Source organism: Phacochoerus africanus, chromosome 14 (genome assembly GCF_016906955.1).
Source record: "Phacochoerus africanus isolate WHEZ1 chromosome 14, ROS_Pafr_v1, whole genome shotgun sequence".
In the NCBI taxonomy this organism is placed as follows: Eukaryota; Metazoa; Chordata; class Mammalia; order Artiodactyla; family Suidae; genus Phacochoerus; species Phacochoerus africanus.
This window is the reverse complement of record NC_062557.1, coordinates 20,710,051-20,728,534: the sequence shown is the minus strand read 5'-3', so window position 1 is coordinate 20,728,534 and position 18,484 is coordinate 20,710,051. Positions and strand designations below refer to the sequence as shown.

Here is an 18,484-nt window from a genome sequence, read left to right as displayed (position 1 = left end):
CTCATGTTGCAACAGAAGAAAGGCTGGGGGAAAAATGTAATTGTAATGTATACATGTAAGGATAACCTGACCCCCTTGCTGTACAGTGGGGAAAAAAAAAAAAAAAGAATGATGTCAAAATAAAATAAAATAAAATGAAATGTCAGTGTAACAACGTAAAGGCAAAGAGTGACAGATGGTTCCATATTAAAGGAGATCAGAGAGACATGGCAGCTAGATGCAATATGTGACCTTGAACTAGATCCTGGACTGGAGGGGAAAAAATGCCCTAAGGGACTTTCTATTTTATTTTTATTTTTTTCTTTTTAGGGCCGCACCTGTGGCATATGAAAGTTCCCAGGCTAGGGGTCGAATCGGGAACTACGGCTGCTGGCCTACACCACAGTCACAGCAATGCCAGATCCAAGCTGCATCTGTGACCCACACTGCAGCTTGCAGCAACGCTGGATCCTTAACCCACTGGGCGAGGCCAGTGATCGAACCCGCATCCTCATGGTTCCTAGTTGGATTTGTTTCTGCTGCACCATAATGGGAACCCCTCTAAGGGACATTATTAAAGTCAGTTGGCAAAATGGAACTTTATAGATAGAAGATTACCTAAAAGTATTGTATTGATGTTAAATTTCCAGAAGTTGATAACCGTACTATAATGACCTAAGAGAAGGTTCAGATTCTTGGAAAATGCACACCGAAGTACTTACTAGGGGCAAAGGGACTTGACACATGCAACTTTACTTTCAAGCGATGAAAAAATGTATGTGCGTGTGCTTGTGTTCACATTCGAGTCCAGAGGGAGAATAGGATAAAGCAAATGTTAACAACAGGTGACTCTGAGCAGACGTAGGGTTTCTTTTTATTGATCTTGTAACTTCCTTTCTTTTTCGTTGGGCCTTGCAGTAGCTTGATGTGGGATCTCACTTCCCAGACCAGAGACTGTACCCGGGCTGCAGCAGTGAAAGCACCAAGCCCTAACCACTAGGGAGCTCCCACAGTCTTGTAACTTTCTATAAATTTCAAATTATCTTCAAATAAAAGGGTTTTTTTTATTAAAAAAATTTTTTTTAATTTTTTTGCGTTTTAGGGCTGCAGCGGCTTATGGAAGTTCCCAGGCTAGAGGTCTAATTAGAACTACAGCTGCCGGCCTACACCACAGCCTCAGCAACACCAGGTCCAAGCCAATTCTGCCAACCTACACCACAGCTCACAGCAACACAGGATCCTTAACACACCGATCGAGGCCAGGAATCGAACCCGCAACCTCATGGTTCCTAGTCGGATTCATTTCTGCTGAACCACGACAGGAACTTCCCAAATGAGAAGTTTTTAAAAGGCACCTACAACCATAAAACCAAACAATAAGAACTTTATACGGGGCACAGGTGACTCAACAACATTGGATTAAAGAAGAGAATGAAAGTCTCTGCATGCAGGATGAGCCCTTCCAGGGAAGGGAAGGAAGGGTGGCCTGGAGCTCACGCCCACCTGGAGCTGCGTGGCGTAGTGCCCCAGCTTGATCTTCAGTAAGAACCCATCTTCCCCCACTTGGTGCTCTGCCTTCTTCTGCAGCTCCTGCACCAGGCCCTCCAGGAGCTGGGTGGCCTTAATGTTCTCCTGTGGATTATCAAGATCTATTGAGTCCCTAGGGGAAAAAAATTACATACATATGTATACATACATGCACATGAGCCTGTATAAATGCAGCCTCAAAGCATCACCCCTTTTCTTTGGCTAAAGTGATTTCTTTATAATGCTCACTGCAAACTTTAGGACACAGTCCAACTCACATTGACTAGATACCTACAGTAATCTATTCCTAATCCACCAGTCACCTTAGTGGAATCCATAGTGTGTTTTTTTCTTTTTTCCTTTGCAATGTATGGCCCTTTCTCCTACTGATTTGCTTTGGTACTTTGCTATTTGCTTCTGGAATGAAGGGGAAAGGAAAGTGCTTTGTGTACTCTGAAGGAAATAAGGACTCTGATAATTTCCTATTTATAGTTACCCCTTCAAGGGTGTAAGGGGGAAGAGGGTCAAGAATGTTCTACATGTTTTTGCTGGCCTTGACTAGTTCTAAGTGCTGCTAATTTCACATAAAGTATTTCTTTTCTCTTTTTCTTCTTCTTCTTTTTTTTTTTTTTTGCCTTGCCCACGGCATTCAGACGTTCCTGGGCCAGGGATTGAACCCATGCCACAACCGTGACTCGAGCCACAGCAGTGACCACGCTGGATCCTTAACCTGCTGAGGCACCAGGGGATTCCCATAGAGTATTTCTTAAGTAAAGGCAGATGAAGTGACATTTATTGTTATTTCCAAGGAGCCCTGAAAATGGAATATTAAGACAGAAGATGCCTAGGTTAGACATTTGTATCACTGGTTGCAGATTTGGGACATGCCGAGGAGGCTAACACCTCCAGTGAGCCAGGGAAACCACTCCATGGACCTCTTATTAATTCAGAGCCACTTAACTGGTGACAGGGGTTGGGTGGTCTCCCTCTCTTCCTTCCTTCCTCCCATCCCCCACCATTCCCCCATCCCTGAGACTTTTTTTAAACAACTTAAGCAACAATTGCTATTGGGCAGTGTGGAATTACTTAACTCAGCTCACTGAAGAAACCAAACAGCTGTCAGATTGAAATAGCATTCATTACTGCTGGTGGGTCTGGAGCCAAACGAGATCTGGTGGGAGCTGAGCAGCTCTGTCCTCTCTAAACACTCCTGAAGTCAGTTAGCAACTCATTTCAGAGGCACGGACAGGTACACCAAAACATTAATAAATTACTTCATCAGATATAATGCTCAAATCTATACTTTTGCAAAGGCAGTAGAGAAAACCAAATTTTATTTATTTATTTTGCTGCTAAAGCTTTATTGTTTCCATTTGGTCCAAGACTTGGGAACGGGCTCCAGGGTGGTTAAAACGGTGCCTTGCGGCTGCAGAGAGGGGCTTCTGGCAGAAGCCCAGGCACCAGTGGGGCTCCTCGAAGGCCACTGGGCTCCAGAGGCTCCTAGTCACGGAGAAAGCCAAATTTTAAATACGAATGTGCTATGTACTAAGTAAACTATGTCTAAATAAAAGGCTGGAAGGAATGAAGGCAGCCTGGCACCTGTGTTTCAACTGGCAATAATGCTCCTCCTTGGAGGAGCCCACTCTTAAGAAGGGCCAGTCTCTGAGAAAAACTCATGTACATCAAGTACTCCTGGTTCTTGTACTTGAAAACTCAATTCTGTGCTAAAAAACCAAAAAACAACAGCAAAAAATCTTAGCTTCAACATGAAGAACTGAAGATATTTTAATGAAAGTTTTCATATTCTTACAACCAAAAACAAATAAAAGTCAGGTTTTCCTTGATATCAACACAAGACTTTTAACATTCGTTCAGTAAGAAGACTGCATGTGAAATCTACCAAATACAATTCTAGATCAACAGAAACTTCCTACCTATGTTTTTCTGAACTCTCCAAATCTTTAAAACACAAAAGAAAATGAAAAGGAAATGGAAAAGGACTAGGCAAGGTACAGTTGATATGCTCATACTTAGCTCCTTATTTTCTCACTTAATTACGTGAGGCTGAGATTTTGAAAATTGCCTAGAAAATTGCCTTCCTTTGGTGCTCTTCAGCTTTTGGACAGAAATCTGCTACTAGCACACGACTGCAATTATTCCGAGGCAACATTACTGATGGGTGTACAGCTCTCCCCAAGCAGTAGCATAAAGGCTGGTTTCTCCAGGGCTCTGGCAACAAGGACCCCTGCTCTCATGCCACAATGGTGGAGGCCTGAAGTAACTGATGAATATGACAGATCAGACTGAGACTGGTAACCAACCAACGCGTGCTCAGACCCCGAGCAGAGCAGCAGACAGCTTGCTGCCTGGTGGGCAATAAGGTTGTTGATTAAAAAGCTTTGTTGTCAGTCCACTGTATTCTACTAATTCTAAAAGAATTTAAAAACAATTTTCCCCTCGGTATATAAACAGTAATTAGGGAAATAAAAAAAAAAACATGCTTGTTAAATCTGCCACTAAGACATAAATATTGTTAACGTTTTGGTGTGCTGTCTTTTAGTCTTTACGTGTGTGTATATATATTACATATAAATTTGAAAATACCAAAGTCTCTGTTGTGAAATTCGTTAACAATACACCTTATAAAGGAGTTCCCGCTGTATCGCAGCAGGTTAAGGACTCAGCATTGTCTCTGTGGCAGCTCAGGTTCGGTCCCCGGCCCGGAACAGTGGGTTAAGGTTCTGGTGTTGCTGCTGCTGCAGTGTACTCTCAGATGCAGCTCAGATTCGATCCCTAGCCCGGGAACTTCCATATGTCTCGGGTATGGCAAAAAATATATACTTTATTCAATTTCATGCATATGCATACATATCTATCCCATTAATAAGCACTAAATTCTTTGTGGATAAGGGCTTCAATGTTTTCATATGAAGTCTACTAACTACAACACTGCCAGGCACTCAAAACATAATTGTTAATTGTTTTTTATTAGCAGCAATACTCTAATGCTTTTAACCAGAACTTACTATTAAAGGAAACAAATCCTATTTCAAAAAAACCCCAATAGTTATTCCATCTTTCAAAAATTTAAGATGGAATTAAATATCTTTTCAGGGGTCACATAATTTTCTTCTCAAATATACAACTTTTAGAGGCTTCATTATGTTACCTTTCCAATAAAATTTCAATATGCTTGTGCTTCACAAAACATAATGCAGAAAACTTTGCTCACTTACCAAGCTTGGCTTTCAATCCACTGGGATAAATAATGCCGCACCTCGATGGGGAAATGCTGACCATACAGTGCTTGCATCTGATGAAGGGCATCTCCTTGGAGCTGCTGGGCTTGTATCCACACAGCCATGGTTTACAATCTGTTAAACAAACAATCAGTGGTTTGGGTTTTGTTTTTTTTTTTCCTTCCCCCTTTTAAATCCACCAGAGTAAATATTCAGTTATAAAGGCCAGAGATAAATGTATTTAAGCCCTTTTTGGTAGACTAAAAATCAGCATTCTTTTTTTTTTTTTTTTTTTAATGGCTGCACATGGCATATGGAAGTTCCTGGGGCAGGGACTGAATCCAAGCTGCAGCTGCATTACGCAGCAGCTGCAGCAACGCCAGATCCTTCCTTTGACCCACTGCGCTGGGCTGGGGATTGAACCTGCACCTTCACAGTGACCCAAGCCGGACTCATAACCCACTGCGCCACAGCAGAAACTCCGAGTTCAGTATTCTTGAACTGAATTTTAGCTTTAACATGTTTTCAAATGTAGACATTCAGTGTGACCATGGAAAGGTACATAACTGGGTCTATGAGGCTTTGACTATAAAACATACTGAAGTCCTATAAGCAAAAGTATAAATCCATCATTAACGGAAGAACTGCCTACAGCTTTGATATCATAGACATATTCTTTCTTTACTTTTGTTCCAAACTTGAAGCAATAGTAAGCAGCATTTCAAGACTAATGATAAATAAGTAACACAGGCATTTTTTTTTTAATCTCTTGTTTTAAAATAAATAAATCACTTGTTTTTAGATTTGGTATTTTGACTTTTACAAAATGCAATAAACAGGAGTTCCCGTCATGGTGCAGCGGTTAACAAATCCAACTAGGAACCATGAGGTTGTGGGTGTGGTCCCTGGCCTTGCTCGGTGGGTTAAAGGATCCGGTGTTGCTGTGAGCTGTGGTGTAGGTTGCAGATGTGGCTCGGATCCTGTGTTGCTGTGGCTGTGGTGTAGGCTGGCGACTACAGCTCCGATTCCGATTCGACCCCTAGCCTGGGAACTTCCATGTGCCGTGGGAGTGGCCCTAGAAAAGACAAAAAAAAAAAGCAATAAACATACTGCCATTTTGAAAAAGACCTAGTATGGGAGTTCCCTGGTGGCTCATTGGGTTAGGGATCCAGCACTGTCACTGCTGTGGTTCGGGTTACTGATATGGCTCAGGTTCAGTCCCTGGCCTGGGAACTTGCACATGCCATGGACCCAGTAAAAAAAAATTTAATTAAATTTCTAAAAAAAGACCCAGTAAAAGAAAAATGAAAATAATGAAAACATGGATTTAACTTTATGTATTATCACTATTTATCTAAGCAGTAATTATTTGCACATAGAGGGCACATATTTATCTGGAAAAATAACCCCAAGGTTCACCTCCTGAGTTATTGCTAAGGAATTTATGAAGCAATGTTCTGTTAAAATTTCAGCGTTTAAAAATCTTTCAGCCATAAAAACAATACACTCCAGCTAAGAGTTAGAAATAAGAACCATTATATTCCAAGAGTGGGTAGGTTTTTAAAACATGCTCTTGATTTCAGAAAAACAGGCTTTATAAAATTATCATTATGCCTTTTCAGACTCACCTGAGAATTTTTATGTGTTCGGCAGAAACTCTCTGGGATTACCCAGATCATGACAACGTGACTTTCACATACACAAAGGGGACTTACAACTGAAACCTGCTCTAGCACTATGATCCATAATGTGGAATTTGGTGTAAGGCAGGGATATACTGAATCTTACCCAAAACAATGTGGCTACTGATTTGCACAATGCTCCTAAGAATTGTGTTATAGTCAAGGTCCAGTGGATTAGACCTTGATTTTGTGGAATACCAGAGACCACACAAGGGTGTTGGGAAACAAAAATCCCTTCTCTGTCAGTTGTAGTTGTCCGATCGCATAACACACAGCTATTTATGGGACAAGGGAGTTAGCCAACAATGAGGTGTGGGGTGGGTGCCAGTCACCTATTTTAGCCTCGTGCAATGCTACAGAACACTTGAGCAGTATACGGTTTTATTTAAGGCTTTTGAGCATTAAGACTGGGATCACTGTAAGATCACCCAAGACATCAAATTTCATTGGCTGAGGGTTTACTAGGAGAAAGACCTAGAAAAAAGAGCTCTCCCCAGAAGTAATCCCACATTATAATCAAACATCTGGAAGACATTAATTGTACAATATAATTTTTAATCAAATGACTCATATCCCAAGATTCTGGAAAATTGGAACAGATAAAAGCATGTTCTTTGGACCAAAGGTAAAGGGATGGATGGGATGGATGAAGGTGCTTTGGCAGGAGTGATAAAGGAATGAAGAAAAGAATTCAGGTATTAAACTCTTCAAGTGGTAAGGAATTGGAAAGAAGTAGGACTTTGCCGAAGCTCTCTTTATGAATATGTGAATGATACCAACAGATACAAAAATTTTCTTGCAACCTGCATACATTAGCCAAATTGACCCAAGAGACAAAAGCAGCAAAACTGGGGAAATGCTTATCTCCTCAGAGACTCCTCAGTGCCCCCAAACACAACAGTATACTGTTCACTCTATCCTCTCAGTCTGCTTTATTTTTCTTGATATCATTTATCACTTCCTGACATATATCATACATTCGCTTACTGACTTCTCTCTAGGGTGGAAGCACCATGAGCACGAAGACTTCGTTTTGTTTACTACTCTTTCCCTGGGGCCAAGAACTGTGGCTGACACATAAGCAGTCCGTAATTTTTTTGTTGTTCCATAAATAAATGTACAGACACAATTGGGTCCAATCTATCAGGTCTTTTCAAAGTCACTGTGGAACAAGATCTCACTATGAAATATCAACTCAAGAAAATGAAATAGACTTCATAATTTGGATGAGTCTGCATTAACAATGATCTGTTTCTTAATTACTTATAGCGCCATCTGTAATCTTCCCTTTTAGGTTTTGTCGATTTGTTTTTGCATGTCTTCCCCAAAGAACTCTCAGAATAGAAAGTGAAGAGACACCTTTATTCACCACTGTGTCCCCAGTGCCTGCTACAGTGACCTGCTATGTTAAGTCATCAATAAATATTTGCTGAGTGAATAAATACATAGCAAATACTTAGTAAGTATCTCATATGTCCTGCTGACTTAGCATAACTCAAGGAGTCTATTTTTTTTTTCTGTTGTTGTTGTTATTGTTGTTTTGCTTTTTAGGGCCCCACCTGCGGCATATGGAATTTCCCAGGCTAGGGGTCTAATCGGAGCTATAGCTGCCAGCCTACACCAAAGCCACCAGCCTACACCACAGCCACAGCAACACCAGATCCAAGCCATGTCTGCAACCTACACCACAGCTTACGGCAATGCAGGATCTTTAACCCACCAAGCAAGGCCAGGGATCAAACCTGCAACCTCATGGTTACTAGTTGGATTCGTTTCCGCTGCACCATGATGGGAACTCTGAGGCATCTATTATTGTTTTAAGAAAGAAATATTATGGTTATATGCCATATAGGTAGGGGTACTATATAAACGTCACATTATTTTGTCAAGTTTTATATTAGGTTTTGTTTTTTTTTTTTTTTTTGGCCATACCCACAGCATGCAGAAGTTCCTGGGCCAGGGATCAAACCCACGCTGCAGCAGTGACCCAAGCCATAGCAGTGACAACACTGGATCATTAGCCTGCTGAGCCACCAGGGAACTACTATGAGTTCCTAGTTTCTATCAAAGAGTGGAATGCTAGAGTTCCCGTCATGGTGCAGCAGAAACGAATCCGACTAGGAACCATGAGGTTGTGGGTTTGATCCCTGGCCTTGATCTGGCCTTGTCACTTGCTCAGTGGGTTAAGGATCCGGCATTGCCATGAGCTGTGGTATAGGTCGCAGACTCGGCTTAGATCTGGCGTGGCTTTGGCTGTGGTGTAGGCCAGCAGCAACAGCTCTGATTAGACTCCTGGCCTGGGAACCTCCATATGCCATGGGTGCGGCCCTAAAAAGACAAAAAGACAAAAAAAAAAGGGTATGCCAGAGATGTTGCTAAATATCCTACAAAGTGCAGAAAAGCCTCCCCCCCCCCAACACACAAAAGAGTGGAAGGCTGAGCCCATAGAATTTTTCGGAATTTTTTTTATGAATGTACCATGGTAGTTACTTTCTAAAATGCCATTTGAAGGAAAATAGCTGGTAAATATAAGGTGGTAACCACCTTATTTTGATAAACACAATATAATTTAATTTCACTACAAAATAATGCTTTGATAGATGTGGAAAGCAGGTTTTGCTTGCCGCTGGTCAAAAGTGTAAACAAAAGTACACTGAATAAGAGTTCTGCATAGCGAAGTGGTTAGGGATCTGGCGTTGTCACTGCTATGGTTCTGGTCACTGCTATGGCGTGGGTTCGATCCAACCTGGGAACTTCCACATGTCCTCCTGCCTCCAAAAAGGTACACTAAACAGTATAGAATCATTTTTATTTTAGCTTTATTTCATCTTTTGTCTTTTTAGGGCCACACCCACAGCATATGGAGGTTCCCAGGCTAGGGGTCCAATCAGAGCTGTAGCTGCCGGCCTACACCACAGCCACAGCAACGTGGGATCTGAGCCTCATCTGTGACCTACACCGCAGCTCATGGCAACACGGTTCCTTAACCCACTGAGTGAGACCAGGGATCAAACCTGTGTCCTCATGGATGCTAGTCGGGTTCGTTAACGACTGAGCCATGATGGGAACTCTTTGTTTTACTTTTTAACTAAGAGTTATATACACATGGAATATGAGATGGCTTACTGAGATTATCATGTGATGATTTAAAATATGAGGTTTAGAAAAAAACTTCCTCCCCCCTCAATTGTATCAATAAAACCTAGAATTTAAGTAATGCTTTTCAAGCCCTACACACATTACTCGGCTCAGCCTACACCTGGCATCAGCTGACTCCCTGCCCTTCCTCACTAGTTCTCATCCAGCCACGGAAGCCACCCCACACATGCAGTGACCTCACATCTGTCCTCCGCACATGCTCTCTTCTGCTTATTTACGGGCAGCTCTGTCTTCAATGCGTGATGTTCTGACAAGGGAAGTGGTTTGTTTCTTTGGTAAATCATCGCAGGGGCTTCTCTAGAGACTGGGAAATGGATTCAGAATCTTATTTTTAGCCAAAGACGAGAACTAGCTGAGCTTTGCTTAGCTGCACTCTTATTGTTCATAAGCATTTCAACAACCCAAAACAACCCTGGACGTAGAATCCTGTACTTTCTGAAAGCACATTGACCTCATACACTGGGATATATCCCAAATAAAGCGGATCCTCAGGTACTTGGGAAAAAAAAGGTGGTGGTGGGGGGTTAAAGTCTAAAACTCATAATGTTACAGGCTCTGCTAACAAAAAAAATGATACAAGTGGGATTTAGGGATAATTTTATCTTAATAATAAATACCTTTTATTAGATGTTTTCCCTTTTAAAAGTAAAATATAAACCTTTGTTTAGAAAAAAACAAAACCAAAAACACTCTCTGGAGTTCCTGTTATGGCACCATGGGATCAGCAGCATCTCTGGAGTGCTGGGATCAGCACAGTGGGTTAAGGATCCAATGTTGCTGCAGCTGCAGCACAGATAGAAACTGTGGCTTGGATCTGATCCCTGGCCTGGCAACTCCATACATCTTAGGGTGGACCAAAAAAAAAAAAAATCACTCTCTCTGAAGACTTCTAGAACATGGTACCCAAAGTAGTGCCATAGCTAAACTGTCAGGGAGGAGAAGAAGAAAACATGACAACAGAGGGTATACCTGCCACCTGCGAGAATGAATTCTAGCTTGGGGTGGGAGTGGGTGGTTAACGTGTGTGCAGAGATTTGTTTGCTGGATTCATGAGTATAATTTAAAGCATTTTATAATTCCTATTCTCCACCCCACCACAATCACTGCATCCTAGGGCTCAAGTCCCTAAAATGGGTGTTCGAGTTCTGGAGATAAGGGCAAACTCACCTAAATAGAGTTCTATAAAATGTTTAACCTCTTAAGACTCTTTGTGCTTCAGTATCCTTATTTGTAGAATGGGAATAATAATTCTTATGTCTCTCGGGGGGTGTTGTAAGAATGAGCTAAGGTGGGTAAGGGCTTAAAACAGCGCCTGGCTCATTAGTAAATGCTCAATAGTATTCTAACTTTTACAACCTTTAACTTACACAGATGTTAAGTTCCTTTTCCCCAACTCCAATTTTAACTGACTTCAATAAAGTACCTTTCCAAAGTCAATGCTCCACAAACAGCCCTTGCTTTCTTTCTCCTTAACCAATATCCTGCATATAAGTTTCACCTTCCTGTGAAAGGCTGGTATTCCCATTTTGTAATCAAAGTCACTGGCACCAGGACGTCCACAGGTGAGAACTCACGGAGCTGGTGGGAAGGCACTGGCCAGACTGTTCCCTCATCTCTGAATGCGGGAATTGAGAATTGTGACAGGCAGTGTAATGAGAGCAAGGCTGCTGTAAGTATACTCAACTCGAAAATAGAACACCCACTCAGAGGGGCTCTTCTGGCAAAGAAGACTAAGCCAGCAGGGAGCTATGGCTTGTCAATTTCTTCCAAGGAATATCTGACTCCTACTAATTAAAGAAATTACTAGCAACAAATATTTGGATTCACCTAATAAATAAATTCCAAAAATATGAATGAAATTGCATTGAAATAACATTATTAGTGTTATTATCCACCATCCAGATTTATCACTTAAGGTCATTTACTATCACCTACTGAACCATTGCTCCATTATCTAATAACAATGAGTGCTTTTATGGATCTACTCATTTAACCCTCACAACAAGCCTAGCAGGTAGGCCCTATTATTACTTCCACTCTATAGAGGAGGAAATTGAGGCTTGGCAAATTAAACAGGATTGTAAAATGATGTAACAACTTTCAAAAACCATCTGGAGGTTCTTCAAAAGGTTAGACACATGGAGTAACAATATGACCCAGTAGTTCCACTCCTAGGTATATACCCAAGAGAACTGAAAACATATGTCCACAAAAACTTGTACACACATGCTCATAGCAGCATTATTCATGAGAGCCAAAAGGTGGAAACAACTCAAATGTCCATCAGCAGATGAATGGATAATAGGGACATGAATGGAAACATAGATTAAATGGAATATTATTCAGCTATAAAAAGGCATAAAGCACTGATGCCTGCTACAATCTGGATGAACCTTGAAAACATGATTCAAAGTGAAAGGAGACAGATTAAAAAGAAGGCCACATATTGTAAATTCTATTCATACGAAAAGCCCAGAAGAGGCAAACACATAGAGACAAAGTAGATTGGTGGCTACCAAAGGCTGGGGGGATGAGCAGTGACTTTTAATGGGTTTCTTTTGGAGGCGAACATTTTGCCCAGGTCCCACACCGCTGAGTGTTACTATCTGGGCTGGATCTGGGCAGGTTTGCCCCAGTCTGTACTCTACCACTGCCATCATGCTGCCTTTGTCCCCAGGACTTACGGTAGTAGACTGTCATATGCTTCTTTGTACTTTTCTGCATGTTTGTTATATTTCATAACTTAATGAAAGAAAATGAATAAGAAATTAGGATAAGAAATCTAATATTGTGAGGCTCTGATTTGGGCAAAGGCTTGGGTTAGTTGGCAGATGAAACAGGAGATGTACAAACATTGCTTCTGATCTGAAAACCAATCCGATCTGGCAAGGAACCAGGATTCAAAACTGTTAATCATAGCAGCACCATTTAATGACTAAAGGACTTTGGATAGAATACAAAGAGCAGACTCCTTGATTGTGTGTTTACTGCTTTACTATTAATACATGTATTCAGTGGTGGTGATTACCTAGCAGGAAGAACTTGAAGGGAGAGAAAAATATTAAACAGTAGCCATAAAGGATTAAGACTTTGTTCATATTAAAATTGGCCTAACATCAAGTAAGAAGGTTAGAGTAAAACTATTCCATCTAGAAGTAGGTCAACACCATTGCCATCTGCTCTCTTAAAAAAAAAAAAAAAAAAAAAAAAAGTCTAAATACTATAAGCAATCAGGAAGGCAATTCTCACCAAATCAGATGATTAAACAGATGGGAAGAGAACAGAAAAAGAATAAAAGTATTTAGCTCACAAAGAAACAAACAAGGAAAGATGTGCCAGGCAACAGACAGATGATAACATTCTGGGAAGCCAATCAGTCATAAATCTTTATGTCACAGCTGAATCATTACATATTACTTTGGGAAGAAGAGAGAGGGGGCGGGAGGGAGGGAGAAGGGCTCCCTCCTGTCACACTGGCCTGCAGCTTGAATGCATGTACGTTATCATTATCTCTGTGTTGAAATCTATTAAGCAACTTGAACAACCCACTTGGGAAGAAGCTACATCAATAACATTTTCCAGATAACATTTACTGTAGCCCACAAAACAACGACCATCTGTATTACAGAAAAATGAGAAATGATCCGAGGCTGCCATGCAGCCCCACGGTAGCCTCAGAATTTCTAACGAAGGTTGAATCTGTACCCATTTTATACTGTTAATCAAGCCCAACTCCTCTTAGGAAGTATCTCTCAAAAAGGTCGAATCTTTGAGTTCAGGCAGTAGAAATTCCTCAGCTACTATAACACTGAGTTTCTGTACCATTTAAATGAGAGACAATCCCTTCCCTACTGAAGTTTTTCTTTTCAAGGCAATGTATCAATAAACCTACACATGCTCCCAATATTTTCCTCATTAAAGTTCACAGCCTCCCTCTTACCACTGAGAATTGTAGCATTAAGTTTTCACTTAGCAAAATTTGCTTTGAAGAGCACCTTGCACTAGGGTCAACTGGGGACAGCCATTAGTTAAACAGTATGATATATAATAGTGAGAAACTGAAAATAACCTAAAAGTCTGAAGTAAGAGATGGTTAAATGATAACATATTAATCTGATGCAATACTATGCAACAATGTAAATGAAATATAAAGGCTACTTTTTTGGGGTTTTTTTTGGTCTTTTTGCCATTTCTTGGGCCACTCCTGCGGCACATGGAGGTTCCCAGGCTAGGGGTCAAATCAGAGCTGTAGCCACTGGCCTACGCCAGAGCCACAGCAACTCGAGATCTGAGCCGCGTCTGTGACCCACACCACAGCTCACGGCAACACCGGAACCCCAACTCACTGAGCAAGGCCAGGGATTGAATCCGCAACCTCAGGGTTCCCAGGCGGATTTGTCAACCACTGAGCCACGACGGGAACTCCTAAAGGCTATGTTTAAGTAGAAGGCCACAAACACGTTTATTAGAAGTATGAACAAAAGAATATTAAGCGGAAACTGTATACAATAGGTATGCCAGAGGACACATATCAGAGAAAGGTCACAGAGAACTATAAACAGTTGTTACATTTAGATGCAGGAGATTTGGTATAATTTTTGTAAAGTTTTTGGATTTATTAATTTTTTTTTGAAATGTAAAACCTGAAATATAAATTTAATAATTATGGGCAGCTGGTACTATCCACTATCTCACAGGAATCAAGCATAAAGGGACATGCAGAAGACATATGGAGAAATATTTCCCAACATGACAGTACTCAGATTATGGCACTTTCTTACAAATTAGGTAGTATTTTTTTTTCCTTCTCCTTTTTTTTTTTTCTTTTCTTTTTTATTTTAGGGCTGCACGTGCAGCATATGGAAGTTCCCAGGCTAGGGGATGAATACAAGCTGCAGCTGCCAGCCTACTCCACAGCCGCAGCAACGCAGGATCCGAGCTGCATCTGCAACCACAGCTCACAGCAATACCAGATACTTAACCCACTGAGCCAGGCCAGGGATGGAACCCTCATCCTCATGGATACTAGCTGGGCCACAATGGGAACTCCCAAATTAGGTAGTCTTGATTTAAGTGGGGCATGAAATAGTTACACATTGTTTTAAAGAAATGCAATTCTATCAGTTTCAAATTTACAGCAACTAATGTTTTTTCAAGTACCGAGACTATTAATACTAAAATTAATTTGTAATTTTGACAACTGTTTTTATTTTATTTAAATCCTCAAAAATGCCTTGCACTTTATATTATTCTTGTGTTTAATAAACTCTTCTTTTAGAAGTAGTAAATGGCACGCAAAATATTTTAAGTATTTTCTGAAGTCCAAAAGAAACAAGTATTTATGTGGAGAGTATATAAAAAAGATTAATAAAACTTTGGTAAATTTTGACTTTGAGCAATGAATCTGTGGAAATTCATTAGATACTATTCTTAATTTATTTTGCGAGTGTTTGAAAATGCTCATACCAAAAAGTTCAGAATACCAAAAGAAAAAAAAAAGTAAACTAGAACTTAGACCAGGTTGAAGACTAGTGATCTCAGAGGTAGTAGGCTTTGAAATTAGGAGGTTTTCTTGTGATTTCTGGGAAAAAATGTGGAAAGTAGAAAAAAAAATTGAGAAAGTCATATTTCAAGAAAAGAACTGATATATCCTTAGATTCACATTTGGTTCTTTTTCATCTCTGACATGACTAAGCAACAGTTCCTGCAAACTTGTACCAATTGTAAACAGAATGAAATACACAGAAAACCACCTCCAGGCGTACAAGAATTCCTTTTTTAAAAATCATATTTCCTTGGAGTTCCTGTTATGGCTCAGCGGAAACAAACCTGGCTAGTACCCATGAGGATGCAGGTTCCATCTCTGGCCTCGCTGAGTGGATTAAGAATCTGACTTTGCCGTGAGCTGCAGCTTGGATCTGGTGTTGCTGTGGCTGTGGTGTGGGCTGGCAGCTGTAGCTCCAATTTGACCCCTAGCCTGGGAACTCCCATATGTTGCACCTGCGGCCCTAAAAAAATAAGAATAAAAACTATATTTCCCTTACCCCTAATGACAAACCTGGGTACAACTGGCCTAGGTGAAGGTCCTTAATAGTTCAAGGATGACAATTCAAGGTCTGTAGAAGGCTACAGTTACAAGATCAGCTCCCAGAAAGCCTTACCCATTGGTTACCAACTTCGCTCCTGCTCAAAGGCCAACAGAACTGGGTGGGGTGGCGGGGGAATCTTTCTGTTTTATTGATAGCCAGAACCTATACCTAAAGCCAAAGTAAGGTTTGCACTTCCTTTTGGATTCTTTGCTATTTCAGCAAGGTTGAACAGATCAGGCCAGGTTCTAAGAACAGAAAAGAAGCATGGAGGGGCCATCTTACTAAAGAAAGACCTGAGATCATTCTCCTGAGGTTTCTCTCTTTTATGTGCATCAACACTAATGCTTACTCAACAATCTTTACGGTTAACAGTAAATCTAGGAAAGAGACCAGTAATATGTTGGAAAAGCACACATATCCACTGAACCCAAACTAAATGCAGAAGAATGTGGTATCCTGCCCCCGTTTTCAGGTAGCTGTGTTCTCTGCATTCACCAATAATTACAATCAACTTCGTTTTTGCTTACAGTTACGTGAATATAAACCTTTAAAAAAATGAAACTAAGTATGTTTTGGCTAAAATAACACTAGACTAAAATCTTTTAAGAGAGAAATGGCTCATCAGTTAGTTTCTTTGCCTGCTCGATGCATGATATTTCAGTTCGGAAGCCTAACTGCAGCTTTCTGAAGATAATGCCAAGGTGTGGGGTGCAATACTCATAATGTCTAAGTAAAACGAATCTTGCAGAAAAGGCAGGTCCAACAGTGGGTAGCAGGTATAGGTAAGAAGTTAATTCTAATTGTGAGATGAAACGGCACTTAAATAAGAGAACATGTTTTGGCAAATAAAAATGTTTGGCCTCTCAGGGAAAAAGGTGATCTAGTATCAGAAATAATACTGATATCAGGGCATTCAACATGAAGATTAATTACAGCTGCACACAAAGTAATGGCCCATCCATAGCCTTAAGAGTAGGACTTTGCAATAAAATACAATTACTTTTGCTAAAACAAACTTCTTTTGCTGAAAACAGATAACTCTCTCATTACCCATCTGCTGGGATATCTGCACACAGCTTAGCTCCGTGAACTTCAGTGTGTGTTCCTACAACACATAGCAGATGCGCTGAAAGACTCCCACATCCTAACTAACGGCTTATGCCCCATCATCAGCCAGGATAAGGGCAGAACCCTTCCGTATGTATGTGCTTTCACAGGCTGCACTGTTACAGGAAGAAGCAAAGAGCAGCGATTTCCTTCCAAAAGGTCAGCTGCCTCAGAGAGACCAAACAGAAAGCAGTTAATTCTTGCCAACTTCCCCTCCTGCTTCTGCAGCTAGTACGCAATAGCATTTGGTTTCCAGTAAAGCTCCAAAGAAAAACAAAGCAAATGTGAGACCCAGAACCTATGTAATACGGTGTCTCACTTGACTAAATTAAAGACAATAAGATCACATGGAGCTACACTCTTTCAACAGCAGTGGAACTGTGAAGAACTACCTGGTTGAATGTGGACTTAAACATGAGGAAAAGGACAGTATTGGAACCATCCTAGGCTTTACGCTGGTGCTCCAGAAGTCTCCACCTAAAAATAAGATGGCATTTTGGCTATAATAAATGTGGCAACATACAAGGTCCCTAGTTGGCTGATACAAAAATAAATCTCTAGGAGTTCCCGTCGTGGCGCAGTGGTTAACGAATCCGACTAGGAACCATGAGGTTGTGGGTTCGGTCCCTGCCCTTGCTCAGTGGGTTAACGATCTGGCGTTGCCGTGAGCTGTGGTGTAGGTTGCAGACGCGGCTCGGATCCCATGTTGCTGTGGCTCTGGAGTAGGCCCGTGGCTACAGCTCCGATTCGACCCTTAGCCTGGGAACCTCCATATGCTGCGGGAGCGGCCCAAGAAATAGCAAAAAAAAAAAAAAAAATAAATAAATAAATAAATCTCTAGCTTTCCTCTTCTCAAACAAAAGTCAAAACAGTTGTCCAACATTCTAAGGCACTGGCCAGGTTCAATGTGGACAATCAGTAGAAGCACATAAACAAGGAATATATATTCTCTTAGATTAGACCTGGTGAAAAGACTGTCCAACCAATAACCAAAAGGGGAATAGGACAGGAAATATGGTTTCAAGTCTTCTTTAGGTAATAACTGAATCACTGCGGAACAATACTGAAGACCCCACCCCCCAAAGAACACAGCCTTCTCACATAGATTTCTTTCAATCCAGTGAGCACCTATGCATTCAGTCTTCCCAGAGGCAACACGATTAGATCCTTTGAGTTTAAAAGTGAAGGAGAAGGAAGGAAAAACGACCTTTTAAGTTTCCTCAACCAGGTCGGTTCCTGGCTTAGCTATCTACGTGCAATTTACAAGAAAATGTGATGGGTCCTTCAGAAGGACTCTTACACTGCATGTCATAGGGCTCTATGTGGTTTCTAACTCGTTAGTTTCAGGTTGTGGTGGCAACAGAGACAGGAGGGTTTTTGTGAGACAGGCTTGTTCTAAAGATGCTAGGCTTTGATGATAGAGGGTATATAACCCCACTCTGAGAATATCTCCTTTGAAATGAAGACAGTCTGGGGTTTAAGGAAAGACTAATTAGTCTGTTACATGTGCTAAATTCACTCCTGCCACCCACACTTGAAACTGCTTCATGTTGGAAACAAAATAAACTATTAAATTTCCAAGCCTTTCCTACACTTAATCACCAAACCATAAATAACAGCCAAGGAATTAGCATGGGAAAGGAGAAGATGGGAGTCCCAGCAGCAGCAGGAATAGCAATAATAGTAACAGTTTTTATAATAA

The 18,484-nt window shown here is 40.9% G+C and overlaps 1 protein-coding gene across 4 annotated transcripts in view; it reads right to left on the bottom strand.

The window, feature by feature from the left end:
- LOC125115138 (signal transducer and activator of transcription 5B) overlaps positions 1-18,484 on the bottom strand; it is a 65,043-nt gene that overhangs the window by 23,264 nt on the left and 23,295 nt on the right. For 2 of the 4 annotated variants that reach the window (XM_047758960.1, XM_047758961.1), the window contains exons 2-3: positions 4,743-4,880; positions 1,483-1,639 (exon numbers count right to left, since the gene is read on the bottom strand). In XM_047758960.1, coding sequence (XP_047614916.1) covers positions 1,483-1,639; positions 4,743-4,870 — 285 coding nt within the window. In that variant the 5' untranslated portion in view covers positions 4,871-4,880. Of the gene's footprint in view, positions 1-1,482; positions 1,640-4,742; positions 4,881-18,484 lie in introns of those variants that run through there. The other 2 variants (XM_047758962.1, XM_047758963.1) reach the window with 2 other exon arrangements.